Consider the following 16,840-nt stretch of genomic DNA (forward strand, 5'->3'; position numbering starts at 1 on the left):
AAAAAAAAAACATTTTTGGTGAATAAAGCTAACTTTATTAAACGTGTACTGTAGATAACGCACACAAAAAAAACGCTGCAAAAATGCTGAAAAATTGGAATTTCGCTTGCAGTGTTTTTATTCCCGATAGAGCAGCTTTTGGCTGCAGAGAAAAATACCGCAGCGGCGTGTGAACATAGCCTTAAGCTCCGTATTTGCATCTGTATTAAAGCTAAAAAATTCCTAAAATTTCTGTAGTTCTTTGCAAAAGTAAATTGTGAAATGCAGCTGTGTTCTGAAGCTGATCTGATGCTTGATGGAGGGCAATAACATCCTTATGTTGCAGCAGTGGAGAATATAAGCCCAACCTAATAAATCATTCCAAATATGCGTATAGAAGATATTGGTAAAATATTGGCTATTTATTCTGAACTGTATCTCCACAGGAGCAATGTTCAGGCTCCTCCGGTGCCGTATACTTCCCAGGCTCCTTACTCTGCCTTTGCTTTTTCAGACCCTCTCCTTTGATTTGCACCAGAGACTCTCTGACAATGAGAATACTTCTTCAGCGGTGAGTCTAGGACATGACATTACCTATGTTCTGATGGAGCTTTAATCCCATTTCCTCTGCAGTAAGACATAGGCTAATGCATTATTACACACTCGTCCTGATACCATTTGCAGAATTTCACTCCAAGGCTGCAAATGCGCTAGGTCTGCTCTGACATTTTGGTGAGATGAAGATGTCACATGCAGTTTTGTATGTATCGCGGTTCATTTTTTAAGACATATTCGCCTGCAGCACTTGCTCTATTATCTACCCCTGCTGAGGAATTACATCAGACATTTAAGCAACTTGCTACCTTCCCGAGTATATCGTTAGTCTTAAAATATTAGTCTCCTATTCATATCATGCTTAAAGATATAACCTTGGGAATGTTAGTCAATTGCTGCTATAGCATCAGATAATAACTTATTGTTTAAATAAGGTTTTTGTGTTACACGTATTTTTTAAGTTTGGCAATGTTATTTTTTTCATATAATGATCTTTATTACTGTATATAAAAATTAAAGAGTAATCCTGCAATTCTCCCACTGACCACTTGGGCTTCTTTAGACTCCTACTTCCTGTTGTTTCAGGAGGAGTTTTCAGCAGGCTCCTTATCATCCAAGGCAGGATTACAATGACAAGTAAGACTTCCATACACAGCTGATAATACAGGATCCAACGTTCATAATAGGTGATGTCACAGCTGACCCTGCTCCTCCTCCCATCAAAATGACCTTTACACGCGCTCATTAGACAATTAGATGGCAAAAAAATATGGTCAGGATATCATCATTGTTGCTATATACCTGTGTTATTCCCTGAAACAATAGGAAGCTAAAATCTAAAAATTACCCTGTGGCCGGTGTAAAAATTTCAAGATTTATTTTCATTTTTAATACAGATTTTGACATGTTAAAAAAAGACGAATTTTTTTTTAAAAAATACATGTAACACAAAAACATGATTTTTACAATAGGTCATTTTCTGATTATACATTCCCTTTAAAACAAAGTCCAGAATAGGCAAAGAACCTGAATGGAGTTTCCATTATTTTATTTTTTTAAACAAAATTATACATATTTCCAAATCATTAATTGTATTATACAGAATAAGACCCTGACTGCACCTACCATCCTCCCTTGGGGGAGAGGAAAGAACAAAAAATTGCTTAGTTAGGAGTACAGAAGTTAAATGGAATATAAGTAATACAAGTAAGAGTGTTAAAAATGTCTAACATTTTTAAGTATTTTTTTTTCCCATTTTGAAGAAATTTCTAAGCTTGCATCTATTTGCATACGACCATTCCTCTGTACTGCTCCTAGGATTGCTAACCATCCTACTTGTCTCTTTAGTACCTTTACTTGGTGCGACAGGAAATGCAAGTTTCCCAGAAGTCTGTGGGCGAGTTTTGCAGTTCTCTGAAGCAATATCTAAAGAATGTATCCGGGGAAGGAGAATGCTTCCAGTGAGTGCACGCGGTCTACAAGGACGTGTGTGAGAGAATGGCGTGGTGTTTTTTGCAGTAATGGACCATGTGGATGTCTAATCCTAGGTACACAAGATGGTAGTAACATAGGGCCCAAGAGTTGTAGACATTCAAAGACTGGACTACAGAGAGACTCCACATGTCATGTGCCACACACTTATGCCCGGAACTAGAATAATGTGATTTAGGGATGATCTAATATATTCGATGCAAATTGAATTAAAGTACAATATTATTGAATTTGCATGTCCACGCGAATTCAAACTATTTGCGATTCAATTCAAGTGAATCTCCCAAAAATGCTTGACTCCTTTTTACACACTGCAAAAGACAGCATCAGTAATAGAAGGCTAACAAAGCCTCAAGCGTGACGGGCTGCCCTATAATCCCTAAAATGCCATACAGATATCGCTTCACATGGTTTAGCACAGGCTTTCAGGTGTGTCTCGTAGCCAGTATAAAAGCCGAATCAGGGAATGCAGCAGCCATTTTAGTGTGATTTTAGGATAGTGAGGGAATATCACAGCTCACAGCTCAGCAGTAGGGATGATAGGAAGAGAAGTCCCTAATACATTGCCTGCCTATTATTAAAAGTTGAACACCGAGTGCCTTACTGCTTTGTCACACCATGCTCAGCTGCAATCACTTAGTGTATTTGGAAGCAAATATTTTATCCTGCAGGACCATCACATGGAAAATGAAGCATTATACAATACACACTCAAATTAATGGTTTGTCTCTGTAAAACATGGGAATGCTGGGTCCTCAAGAGGCTGTTAACAGCCATTCCCCACTACGTTATATCCAAAGAAGAGTATTTAAAATGGGATTTCTAAGCATCCCCTGTAAATTACACACCTCGTATTACTCATCAATAGAGATGGGCGAATCAAATCTCGGGTCTTCAGTCCATCGGTTAGGTCAGTAGTCACTGGCCGCTGGATGGGAGGCTTGTGAATCTGTTACTTTCTAGGATCCCCGGTGTGGCGTGATGTCGTCATTCTGGTCGTGATGCACAGATGACATTGTGCTAATCAAAAGATTTGCAAACCTCCCATCCAGTGGCCAGAGACTACTGACCTGGCCGGTGGACCAGAGTCCTCCGAATTGACCTACCCACATCTACTCATCATGTGTATAGGAGAAGAGCATAAACATAAGAGAGATGCACCACAACACAGCAGAAGGGGTAATATGACCCTAAGTTGATTCGTTCCCCACCAGTTCTCTCTATAACTAGCAGTAGTCACAGAGGAAAGCAACTTTATATAGATACACATAGTACATGAGGAAAGGGTCTCCATGAACCCCTACAAGTAGAAGCATAAAATATTGAGTTAGGAAAAAAATACTGTTTTAATTTAATATCTTATGTCTCTTATTTGTTCTTTCCTTAGTGTAACTGCTGTGCGGCTACCGGATACCAATATTTTCATTGTCTATGAGTTTTGGGAGGCAGAGGAGGAGTGGAAGAGGTGAGTATGGGGATGTGTGACCTACACAAGCAAGCCAACCAGATACTTAAAGAAAAGTGGCGATTGGTCAAGTGAAATATTAGACTGTTATGTATCTCATAGGAACGTGTCTCTATTACCCGTCTGTTAATACTCTAACTGGCTCTGTAACAATAAAATTGAAGTCTAGTTGCGGTATATGACAAGGAAATCTTATGTGGCACATAAGATCCAGTGTCTGTGTACATGGATCATCCCATTCATGGAGATATCATCAGGAACAGGTCCAGCTTTTCCTCCACTGAAAGGTAAATTCACACGCTGCAGATTTTGTTGCAGAGATTTCTGCGACTGAAAATCAGTTCCATTCATATGTATGGGATTATCTTCAATAAACAGAGCAGTTGCAGCGTGTGAATTTAACCCTAACGGTGCACTAAAGTCTACTATGAAAATGTTAAATGTCAGAGGGTTGATTAGAAGAAATGGTGATCTTGGAGCTGTCATGTTTCTTGGTTTCCTACCCTTGATCTCATTGAACTGAATCTCATTTCTTTCATGAACTTCACTATTGATTTTTCAGTCCAGCGATGTGTTGTACGTAAGAAATTATGTAGAGTCTTTAGAAACAATTCATGTGAAATTAAAACAAATGCCTGAAATTCTGTTCCTGGAAAATCTTGATGACTATTAAAAAGGGGTAATACCATCTAAAAGTCTTATGGCACATGCGACAGGGCATGCCATAACTATATGATCTATGGGGGTGTAGTCAATGTGCAGATCACAGCAATGACAGGACCAGGGTTCCTTTCTTTACTGCTCAGGATTGCTTCTGTTTAGGAGTCTGTGATGGAGCAGTCATTTTTAATATTCGGTGGGAAGTAGTACACAATCAATGTCATTAAATTCCACTCATTATCTGTTTTTATACAGGCATCTTCAGAGTGGACCCTGTAAAAAGTTCCAGCATGTAAAGGTGGATACACTGACCCAACCGGAATCCATCTCCACAATGTTTGTGCCAGGTAATTCCTGAGGCTACCCTATACAGGGGCTTTGCATCATACTTACCACCCCAAAATATAGGGTCCCCAAAAACTATGCCATTCGCACAGACAATTAAATGTGAAAAATCTTTCTTCCTGCAACTACTCATGATCTGGGACAGCAGGCAGTATGCTCTAAAGGGAAAGTTTATTCCAGAATAAGTGAAAAATCTACAACTACTGTTAATCACATTGCTGGTACCCCCATAATTTCTAGAACATGTTTGACCATCGCTCTCAACAGTGTCCTCTGAAACTGGGAATCGGGACCTCCCTTCTAGAGCTTATTGGTAGGACCCCCAGAAATCATATCCTTTGGATAGATGATCATTTTTATTTCTTATTTAGACAATGCCCTTGAGATGGACTTTTATTTTGTCACAAGTGAGTCCACAGGACTGACCATGTGTATTACAGCTCCACCTTAAAACAGGTCTGATGTAATGTACTGTATGTAATGTGACAAAGTGGTTTCTTCTTTTTTCCAGTTTTAGAAATCACATTATGTACCACATATCACTTATACTTACATAGGTTCCATAAAGACTCAGGTCCGTCAAGGTCAAACTTTCTCCATCATGTTCTACATTCTCTCTTGGTAATTACTTATTACCTACAATGCCATTTGTTGAGGAAACTTGCCATTTTTATTTAATTGTTAAGTATTTGCAAAAAAAAAGTCTAAATGATATACTAATCTAGTTTAAACCCTTAGATTTACTTCCCAAGATCATCCAGGCACAAACTTCTCTCCTTTAGGATTATGAGCAGCTAACGTAACGGGGACAGCTCTTTATGGAGACATTTTTTCAGGTTTTTTTTTTTTACTGCTTACAACATAGGTCTGTAGAACATGGATATAAATGTTGAATGAAGACTTCGTCACTAATCCTAATCCACTTTAAACCGAAGGGGCTTTTTATTGCCGGGCCTCCTTTAGGGCTAAATATAAAAAGTGTAAGCCCTGAGTAGCCCCGAGCTGTACAACAAAAAATTATTGGAAGCTTCAATTCATAAATGATGATTTTTGTTTTTTTCTTTCTAGCTGCCTGGTGCACCCTTGGTTGAGATTGACTGTGCCACTTGTGAAGTTGACCAGAGTCTGGCTGTGTCATCGTTGGCTCTCTGAGCATTGTGTCTCCATCTAACCAGGAGGCTTCGAAAACCTTCTAGTTGAGATGTGTCTCTTTCTGATGACTTTGTTCCAAGTGCTGTCTCTTAAATCCACATGATGGGGAATGTATTTGCTTGTCAAAAAGGGAAACCTTATTACAACCGATATCCCACTTTTGAAATGCCTCAAAACATATATTTAACCTAAAGACCTTTTGAGAAGCAAGGGAATATCTGGTGGCTAATAAACTAGATCCGTAGCACAGACCTTCTCTCTTGTGCATGCATGATCAAACTTCTTGCATTTGTACATTACCATTGTTGTAGATAGTTTTGCCTTCCAAGAAATCTTAGAGTAGAGAATATATAAAAAATAAATACAAACAAGCCAGCTAAAAATATTGGCTCCAAACATTGCTCATCTCTAGTATGGCAATTTATAGCCCGTTGTGGAAAATCTGTTTTAGCTCAGGTTGTACCATCTATGGATCATTTTTCTTCTCTGGTCCCACCTGTGTCACCCCATGATGTATGGCTAGACTCAGAGCTAATATAGCAGCTGGAACTAAATAATTACATTTTTTCCCCCGGAATGATTAATATGCACAAATTAAGATTTTTTTTTCTCTCCCAATGTCATGTTTGATATCCTATAACTCTGTGAACTGATCACTATCCGTATAGGTTTTATTAGTACAATGCAAGTTGCTAGAAAATGTTATTCCAAAGGAATTCTATATGATAGGATATGTAAAGCCAAGATGATACCCAATAAAAGTCTTGACAATACTTTGGATTCTCTCATTTGTGCCAATAACTGTTGTTTTTTCATTTCTTATTAAAATTATTGCTGTTCCTTTAAAAATTGTTCATGGGACAGGAGATTGTAATGGAGTCATAAAAAGAACACTCAGAGGTCTTAGCATCAGGAGAGTTGATGCTTCATATTTGGTCAACACCCTGACTTTGGAAGGAAGGGTTCACTCGAGGGCCTTACAACATGCATGACATGGGGTTAAGAGGAGGAGGGCTATTTTCTCAGAGTCGCCATTTCCCGTGACCCGTAATGTTTTCATTTTTCGGGAACTGGGGATGTGTTATGGCTTATTTTTTGCGCCCTGAGCTGACGCTGTTATTGATACCATTTTAAAGGCGATACAATGTTTTGATCACCTCTTATTGCAGTCATGCAGCGACCAAAAAAATCGTAATTCTGGCGCTTTCATTTTTCTCATTATGCCCTTTACCGATCGGATTGATTTATTTTATATTTTGATAGATCGGGCGATTCTGAAATCGGCAATACCAAATATGTGTATTTTTTTAATTGTTTTATTTTCAATAGGGCGAAAGGGGGTGATTGGAACTTTTTTTTTTCCCATATATATACATATTTTTTAAAATGTATTCACTTTTTACTGTATTTAACCCTTCACGACATCTGCTGTGCATGTTCTGTGCCATGGGAGCTCACTCCCAGCGCCAATGTGATCATCAGCGGGCGTCAGATACATACATATAGCCGACACTATGCAGAAACACCCACGATTGGTGCTAGCGCTGATCACAGGCGTTTAACCCCTCTGATGCCACTGTCAATAGTGACAGTGACATCAATCGGCCTAGCAAAGGGAGGGAGCTCCCTCTCTGCTCCAATCGGCATAGCATGATTGCGATCATGTTGTGCCGATGGTCTGCATGGTGACCTCGGATGGCAGCGGGGTCACCCATGTACGGTGGTCTGTAAGTTCCTGCTCAGAGCAGGAGCTGACAAGCCTCTTCCCTGTGTGCAATGCAGAGATCTAATGCTTTGCAAAGCAAAAGTATAGTATTAGATCAGAAATCAGATAATGGAAAGTTGATGTCCCATCCGGAGACAAAAGTAAAAATAAAGTTAAAATCGGAAAAATGTTTAAAAAAAAAAAAAAAAATCACAAAATAAAGAACAAGAAAATTAAGAAAATATAATACAAATAAATATATTTAATGTAAAAATAAATAAAAAGTACACATTTGATATTGCTGCTTCCAGAACAACCTGATCAATAAAACTGTCACTAGTTAACCCCTTCAGTGAACAACTTAAAAAAACAAATAAAAATAAACTTGTAAAATAAAATATGCTTTTTCATCATACCACCGAACAAAAAGCGAAAAAAAAAACTAATCAAAAGGTAGAATGTAAATAAAAATTGTATCACTGAAAACGTCATCTTGTCCTGCAAAAAACTATTTGCCGTACAGCTCCGTAACCAGAGAAATAAAAAATCTATTGTACCCGGAATATAGTGATGCAAAAAATTCATTTTTTTTATAAAATTGTTTTTACTGTTTAAAAGCGGCAAAACATACAGTGGCATGTAAAAGTTTGGGCACCCCTGGTCAAAATTACTGTTATTGTGAACAGTTAAGCAAGTAGAAGATGAAATTATCTCTAAAAGGCCTAAAGTTAAAGATGACACATTTTCTTTGTATTTTAGGCAAAAAAATGTATATTTTTCCATTTTTTACATTTTAAAAATTACAAAAAGGTGCAAAAGTTTGGGCAACCTGCATGGTTAGTACCTAACAGCGCCCCCTTTTGAAAGTATAACAGCTTGTAAACGCTTGTAGCCAGACAAGAGTCTTTCATTTCTTGTTTGAGGGATTTTTATCCATGCATCCTTGGAAAATTCTTCCAGTTCTGTGAGATTCCTGGGTCGTCTTGCATGCACTGCTATTTTGAGGTCTAGCCACAGATTTTGGTTGATGTTCAGATCAGGGGACTGTGAGGGCCATTGTAAAACCTTCAGCCTTTTGAGGTCATCTATTTTGACATGTGTTAATAGGATCATTATACATTTGTAGAAGTCATCCTCTTTTCAAATTCCGCTTTTTTGGTGTTATGTTTGCATCAAGAATTTGTTGAAATTTCATTGAGTCCATTCTTCCCTCTAACCGTGAAATATTCTCTGTGCTATTGGCTTTAACACAAACCAAAAGCATGATTGAACTCCTCCCCCTCCCCTCCATTGAGTTGGCAAGGTGTTCTTTTCCTGAAACTCTCTGCCCTTTTTTCTCCACACATACCTTTGATCACTGTGGCCAAAGATTTCTATTTTAACCTCATCGGTTCACAGGACTTGTTTCCAAAATGCATCAGGCTTGTTTAGATGTTCTTTTGCATACTTGTGACGTTGAATTTTATGGTGAGGATGCAAAAGAGATTTTCTTCTGATGACTCTTCCATGAAGGCCATGTGTGTGAAGGTGTAGAACAATGTACCACAACTCTAGAGTCTGCTAAATCTTTCTGAAGGCCTTTGCAGTCAAGCGGGGGTTCTGATTTGCCTCTCTAGCAATCCTACGAGCAGCTCACTGAAATTTTGCTTGGTCTTCCAGACCTCCACTGTTTCTGTTAACTGCCATTTATTAATTACATTTCGAACTGAGGAAAGGGTAACTTGAAAACGCTTTGCCAGCTTCTTGTAGCCTTCTCCTGCTTTGTGGGCCTCCACCATTTTCATTTTCAAATGCTGTTTTGCTGTTTTTTTGGCACAAGGTTAGGAGGCTGGATTTGTATAAAGCTGGGAAATTTACATCACCTGGCCTTTCCTATCGATGATGGTGAACAAGTCATAACCCCTAATAGGCCTTGAAACCTTGGTCAGAGTTATCTGAGCACACAAATCTCCAAGGGTGCCCAAACTTTTGCATCAGCCCATTTTCCAGTTAGTAATTTTTTAAATCTATATTTTTACCTAAAATACAAAGGAAATGTGTCATCTTTAACTTTAGGCCTTTTAGAGATCATTTCATCTTTAGCTTGCTTAACTATTCACAATAACAGTAGTTTTGACCAGGGGAGCCCAAACTTTTACAGGCCATGGTAAAAACAAGACATAAATGTGGTATCGCTGTAATCATAGTGACTCGAAGAATAACCGTCGTCTGATTACGTGTACCACACGAGAAACGGCGTAAAAAATAAAAGCAATTCTTGAGCTGCTGTTTTGTTCATTCTGCCTTCCAAAGATCGCAGTAAGGCTCGGCTCGGCTCACATTTATTCTGCGCTGTGCACTGAGCGCTTACACCGGGGTTTCCGTGTAAATCTCTAAAATACGTGATCCCCAGCTGAAGATTTTCTATGAGGCAGATGGAGGCATTATGGATGCATCTCGCCTTTGATCTGGCGGTGTCTTTCTTTTTAGGCGTGCATAAAAGCAGTCAGCCACAGTTTTTTGCTTCTCTGAAAAGGACACTGCTGAACAGAGGCCAGACGGAGTCCAGAGTAACTCTGCTGCCTCATTATAGCAAATGGATCCCTCTGGGGTTTCATCTGAATCACATCATTCGGAAAGTTAAATGGAAATCCCGATATAAGTTCTCAGCGTAGAGTACAGGATAAATGTGATCCAAAATGTTATGTAAAATGTTCCCAATAAAAGCTTCTACTCAATCCACAAAAAAAAAAAATCAAATCTCCACTCAGGTCCATCATCTCTTATCAGAAAAGTAGAGGGCTTCTATGTTATTGATAGTTTTTTTTTTCCCCAGAGCCTTTTTACTATGGCTCCTCGACCCCCCAAAAGAAATCCAACAAATTCTGCACTCCCAAATCCAAATGCCTCCCTCCCTTCTGAGCCTCAGTGTGCCTAAACCCCAGATAGCGTCCACATGTTTGGTATTTCTGTAGCGATGAGAGTCCACCTAATTTACTGTATGCGTGTCTCCAGAAGCACGAGCTGGGCACTACGTACTGGGCAATACAATGTACAGGCACTATAATGGCAGATTTGCAGTTTTCACTCAGCAACATCCACTGCTGTTTTTCTGGAAATCATCTATGGAATCAAGTCACTACACCCAGAGGGGTTTAATTTCCAACATGGGGTCACTTGAGGGGGGATTGTGCTGTTCTGGAACGTAAGGGCTCTGTATATGGAGTCCACAAACTGTTCTAGGAAAACCTGCGCTCCAAGAGTCAAATGGCACTCCTTCCGTTCAGAGTCTTGCCGTATGTCTAAGCAGTACTGTACAGACACATGGGGGTATTTCCATGTTCAGCAGAAATGGTGTAACAAATTTTGGTGCACGGATTTTCCTGTTTGAAAAATGTAAAATCTGTGGATAAAATCAAATTTGTGGGAATAATGTAATTATTTTTTTTTATTTTCCGCCCAATGGTATAAGGTTCTGTGACATACCTGTGTTAATATGAACACTGTATCCTTAGATTAATAAAGGAGTGTAGTTTGCAAATTGAGGTCACTTATGGGGGGGGCACCCGCAAACCATAACAGCAAAATCTGCACTATCATGCTAGTACTACTACCACCAGTGGCTGGCTGGCAGGACATGCCGGGTGGGCATGATAGTACCACAGAGGCTGGCAAGAAATACAAGGCATGAATCATGCCTAGTATGTCCTGTCAGCCTCTGTGGTACTATCATGCCCAGCCAGCCACTGGTAGTACCATCATGCATGCCCATTGCCCATTTTGTTTTTTATTAAAGATGGAGTCCCTACATGTGTTTTGTGTTTTATTTTTATTGAAAAAAAATTCTGTGTTTTTTTTTCTGTTTACTAGAAATTCATGGTAGCCATGTCTAATTTGGCGTGACGCCATGAATTTCAGGCTTAGTACCAGCTGATAATACAAAGCTGGTACTAACCCCATTACTACCCAGCGTGCCAACCCCCACCAGGGCCGTTGGAAGAGCCGGATAAAGCGCCTGGAAATGGCAGTACGATGAATGCGCGAATTCCAGGGGTGGCTGCGGGCTGCCGTTTTCAGCGTGGGGGGCCCAGAATGCTTGGGCCTCACCATGCTGAGAGTCTCAGCCCTCAGCTGCCTGGTTTTACCTGGCTGGCGATCAAAATATGGCGGGAGCCCACGCATTATTTATTTTTTTATTATTTTTTAAAATAATTAAAAAAAAAACATTGGGCTTTCCTGACTTTTGATCAGCAGCCACGGTAAAGCCAGGCAGCTAGAGGTGGCAGCCCGTAACTGTCTGCTTTATCTGCACTGAGAATCAAAAATTCTGCGGAGCGCTATGTCATTTTTGTTTCATTATTTATTTATTTTCACACTTCTATATGTGTGACAGTCCCAACAGCTAAATCACAGACGCTGACACAGAGAATGGGCATCGTGATTGGCTGCTTGAGTAACCTGAAAGCAGCCCATACATAGTACCATACTAGAATATATGGGCTAATTGTACATTACTTTAACAGTCAATCACAGACGCCCATCCTCTTTGACAGCATCTGCGATTGGCTGTTGGGTCTGTCACATATAGAAGTGTGAAAAGAAATTTTTAAAAACGATGTAGTGCTCCACAGAATTTTTGATTCTCACCGCAGATAAAGCAGACAGCTACGTACTGCCACCCCCAGCTGCCTGGCTTTACCTTGGCTGGCGATCAAAAGACAGAGAAGCCAAATATTTGTTTTAAACTTATTTAACTTTTTTTTTTTTAAATGCATGGGATCCTGCCATATGTTGATCGCCAGCCAGATAAAACAAGGCAGCTGGGGGCTGGGATTCGCAGCATGGTAAGGCCCAAGCGTTTTTGGCCCCCCACGCTGAAAATCACAGCCCGCAGCCACCCCTGAAAATGGCGCATTCATCATAGTCCTGCATAGAAGATGTGATATATCGGTCTGCCGCAGATAAAGAACTTGAGTATGTGTATTACCTATAGACGCACACTGACACTATATACAGAGCTCCTGTGTATAATATCAATGGTGATCATTGCATTACCTGTACACTGACACTATATACAGAGCTTCTGTGTATGTCACTGGTGATGACTGTATAACCTGTACACTGACCCAATATACAGAGCTTTTTTACATTTATATTATTTTAGTATTATTTGTCACTATGTGGTGGCATTATGTGCTTTGGTCATGACATGACGATATTTGTCCCTTGTATGTGGTATTATTCGGTCACTATGTGGTGGTAATATGTGGTCTCATGGTGAGTCAGTATTTATACCTTGTATCTGGTAGCATTTGATCACTATGTGTTGGTATTATGTGCTTTGGTCACGGTATTTGTGTCTTGTATGTGGCATTATTTGGGCACTATGTGGTGGTAATATGTGATCTGGTCACGCTGTGGTAGTATTTCTGCCTTCTATCTGGTAATATTGGTCTTGGTAGAGTGGATTGTGGTTGGTCATTTGTTTTATCTGATATCAATAAGGGGAAACCTTTATTTCCAATAGATATTAAATACTTGGATGTTTAACCCCTCCCTGCCCTGTGACTATTACACAGCAGCAGAGATGCAGTTACAGAGGTTCACCAGAGAAAGCAAGTTGGCATTTGGTGAGATTTTCACCTCTGTATTTATAAGACAAAACCAGGAGTGGGTGAGAAATGCATAAAACATTACCTCTGATTGCTTCACTCCTGGTTTTGTCTTATAAATACTGAGGTAAAATTCTCAAATACTCAAAGTGCCACAATCTTCTGACAGTGCGGATTCCACCAATAAATAAGTGATCACCTTCCCAACCTGTGCATCGCTGATAACTTGTTTTCACCAATAAAAACCCTTTAATGCAAACTACAGTAATTGTACATCGCAGTTCTGGTGAGCACACAGTGATGTGCAGGAGCCGCCAATATAATGGGTATAACAGGTATTTGCAAATAGCTGAAGGGTGGGTTGGCCCGGGTGGGTGGGCCCCAGATACCCCAGTCCGGCGCTGCACATCAATACAAAACAGGATCGATAACCCATTATTTTGGATATGTATGAGATTTTTCTGAAAACAATAGGAAGTTGGAGGGTAAAAAAAATCCAGTGACCAGTTTTTATTTTTACATACAACTAAACAAATTTAAATACATTTAACACAAAAACCTGATTTAACCACTTACCAACAGTCGCATACATGTATGGAGCATGTCGGTAGCAAGTGTATGGATTGGGCTCATGGGTTGTTAAATGCAGCTGTCAAACTCTAACAGCGGCAATAACAGTGCACCAGCATAGGGTCATGACGCGCCCCCAGGGCAGTGGGGTACTCTGTGTCCGGTCCTATGGATGGTGGGCGGGGGGATATGTCACAGTGGCTGGCCCGGTCCGTGGCCCAGGGCGGTCAACAAAAAGGGGATAGTTTATATGGGATTTGTAGTTTGATCGTGACGCCACCTGTGGTTTCTGGTAATTTGTACCAGCGCTGCTGCAGACCTCTGAGGCAGTTGATAGGCAGCTAGGATGGAACAGCTCCCCACAGGTGGAGCGGGCCTCAGGGCAGTGTAGAGTTTGATGGTGGGTGGTGATGCTGGGGCTTGTAGTGCAGTCGGGATGGCGCAGCTGAAATAACTGACGGAGGCAGTGGAGTGCAGTCATCCGAGTTTTACTCACAGTTCTTGTTCAAGGTTCTCAGGTACACTGTACGGGTGTCCGCCTCTGCGTCGCACTGCGTCTACCAGACCAGGGGTTCAGCACTTTCTCAGATATATCAGGAGTGCTTGATGGAACCCCGCTTTCTTTATGTTCCTTACTAGACAGACTTCTCGCGCCGGGTCTTCTCCCTCCTGCCCTGCGCTTCCCACACTCAGTCCCGCTCGGGTGCTCTGAAGTCCCTCTGGGCAACCTGGAGCTCCCGGACCTACTTGACCTTTACGGTAACTAGGGTGAGACTGTGGCAACTGCACCATGGAAGTGCAAAAGCGTCCAGATTTTCCAGCCGAGACCCGGAGTAACACAGCTGGTCCAGGGGCTGGTCCCCTTCTTGTGGCCTGATCCCTCGGACACCGGGCAGATTTGGGGCGTACGGGTGCCGTCCTGCACTCACCGTACCCCCTGGGATCCCTTATGTAAAACTGAGCCTTTCTCCTCTGCTCCCCTCCTGGGCCTCTATCACTAGGCCCCACTTGGGGAGCAGAGCTCCAGAAGAGACTCTGCTCCCCTTACTACTCACTGACTGTTCTCCACTAACTGACCTGCCACCCTAAGATGGCTTCCCTTTATATACCTCCTGTAAAAAGTGCTCCCCTAAACTGCTTCCTCCACCCACACCAACTACAGGTTCCCCCTACCTTTGGTTCCCCCCACTCCAGCCAGGGACAGAGCTCAACAGGAACACAGTGCATCTTGCCCTTCCAGCTGGCCTGGAGTAGTGTAGTGTTGGATGCAGGTGTTAGGGTTCTGGGCAGCACTCCCTCCTTACCTGAGAGAAGGGGATACCACACCTCTGGGTGAAGTGCAGTACCTCTGTGGCGACTCTACCCTCAGGGGCGCCACAGTCGCATTATTCTATCCCGCCCCATCAGTGGGCACCGATGAGTTGCTTTGATAGCAACAGTCTGTTGAAGACCTCTGCGTCTGTCATTACCCTTCAAAGGAGACCATTATTTTTACTATATGGAGCAATACTGTGGCATTTCTGTGTATATTTGAAGTGATCAGATTATCACAGGTTCAAGCCGCGTAAGGGTATGTGCACACGTTAAGCATTTGGTGCAGAAATTTCTGTATCTCTTGGCAGGAAAAATGCAGCGTAAAATAGGTGTATGTGTTTGCTGCGTTTTTGAGTACAGGTTTTTCTCCACTCATTAGTATGAAAGAAATCTGCAGCAAAAACGCTGAAAGAATTGACATGCTGCTGATTTAAATCTGTAAGTAAAAAATAAGCAACGTGTGCACAAGACATCAAGATTCTCGCTCACTTTGCTGGCATCAGGGAACCCTTCCGATTTTGTGACAAATCTGAGCAGAAAAAAAAAATTAGACAAATGCAACAAATTTGCAAGAGAACCAACAGATACTAAAGCAGCATGGTGGCTCAGTGGTTAGCACTGTTGCTTCAAACCCCACCAAGGCCAACATCTGCAAGGAGTTTCTATGTTCTACCTGTGTTTGTGTGGGTTTCCTCCAGGTTCCAGTGCTGATAATGTCTGTAAAACTCTGTTGCGTTAATAGCGCTATATAAATAAGCATAATGAATGAATAAAATAAATACAGTGAAAAGTAAATATATATACAGTACAGACCAGAAGTTTGGACACACCCTCTCATTTAAAGATTTTCCTGTATTTTCATGACTATGAAAATTGTACATTCACACTGAAGGCATCAAAACTATGAATTAACACATGTGGAATTATATACTTAACAAAAAAGTGTGAAACAACTGAAAATATGTCTTATATTCTAGGTTCTTCAAAGTAGCCACCTTTTGCTTTGATGACTGCTTTGCACACTCTTGGCATTCTCTTGATGAGCTTCAAGAGGTAGTCACTGGAAATGGTCTTCCAATAATTTTGAAGGAGTTCCCAGAGATGCTTAGCACTTTTTGGTCCTTTTGCCTTCACTCTGCGGTCCAGCTCACCCCAAATCATCTCGATTGGGTTCAGGTCTGGTGACTGTGGAGGCCAGGTCATCTGGCGTAGCACCCCATCATTCTCCTTGGTCAAATAGCCCTCACACAGCCTGGAGGTGTGTTTGGGGTCATTGTCCTGTTGAAAAATAAATGATGGTCCAACTAAACACAAACAGGATGGAATAGCATGCCGCTGCAAGATGCTGTGGTAGCCATGCTGGTTCAGTATGCCTTCAATTTTGAATAAATCCCCAACAGTGTCACCAGCAAAGCACCCCCACACCATCACACCTCCTCCTCCATGCTTCATGGTGGGAACCAGGCATGTAGAGTCCATCCGTTCACCTTTTCAGCGTCGCACAAAGACACGGTGGTTGGAACCAAAGATCTCAAATTTGGACTCATCAGACCAAAGCACAGATTTCCACTGGTCTAATGTCCATTCATTGTGTTCTTTAGCCCAAACAAGTCTCTTCTGCTTGTTGCCTGTCCTTAGCAGTGGTTTCCTAGCAGCTATTTTACCATGAAGGCCTGCTGCACAAAGTCTCCTCTTAACAGTTGTTGTAGAGATGTGCCTGCTGCTAGAACTGTGTGGCATTGACCTGGTCTCTAATCTCAGCTGCTGTTAACCTGCAATTTCTGAGGCTAGTGACTCGGATAAACTTATCCTCAGAAGCAGAGGTGACTCTTGGTCTTCCTTTCCTGGGGCGGTCCTCATGTGAGCCAGTTTCTTTGTAGCGCTTGATGGTTTTTGCAACTGCACTTGGGGACACATGCAAAGTTTTCCCAATTTTTCGGACTGACTGACCTTAATTTCTTAAAGTAATGATGGCCACTCATTTTTCTTTACTTAGAATTTGTATTATGGCAA

The 16,840-nt window shown here is 41.3% G+C and overlaps 1 protein-coding gene across 2 annotated transcripts in view; it reads left to right on the plus strand.

Annotated features, from left to right (window-relative positions):
* Window positions 1-6,410, plus strand: part of NECAB2 (N-terminal EF-hand calcium binding protein 2) — a 304,632-nt gene extending 298,222 nt beyond the window's left edge. For both annotated transcript variants that reach the window (XM_073659318.1, XM_073659319.1), the window contains 5 exons: window positions 494-550; window positions 1,882-1,994; window positions 3,413-3,490; window positions 4,406-4,497; window positions 5,564-6,410. In XM_073659318.1, the coding sequence (XP_073515419.1) occupies window positions 494-550; window positions 1,882-1,994; window positions 3,413-3,490; window positions 4,406-4,497; window positions 5,564-5,586 (363 nt within the window). In that variant the 3' untranslated portion in view covers window positions 5,587-6,410. The remainder of the gene's footprint in view (window positions 1-493; window positions 551-1,881; window positions 1,995-3,412; window positions 3,491-4,405; window positions 4,498-5,563) is intronic.
* The last annotated feature ends 10,430 nt before the right edge of the window (window positions 6,411-16,840 follow it).

The sequence above is a fragment of the Phyllobates terribilis genome, unplaced genomic scaffold (genome assembly GCF_046119375.1).
Source record: "Phyllobates terribilis strain yellow unplaced genomic scaffold, ASM4611937v1 Scaffold_13__5_contigs__length_258822181, whole genome shotgun sequence".
NCBI classification, from domain to species: domain Eukaryota; kingdom Metazoa; phylum Chordata; class Amphibia; order Anura; family Dendrobatidae; genus Phyllobates; species Phyllobates terribilis.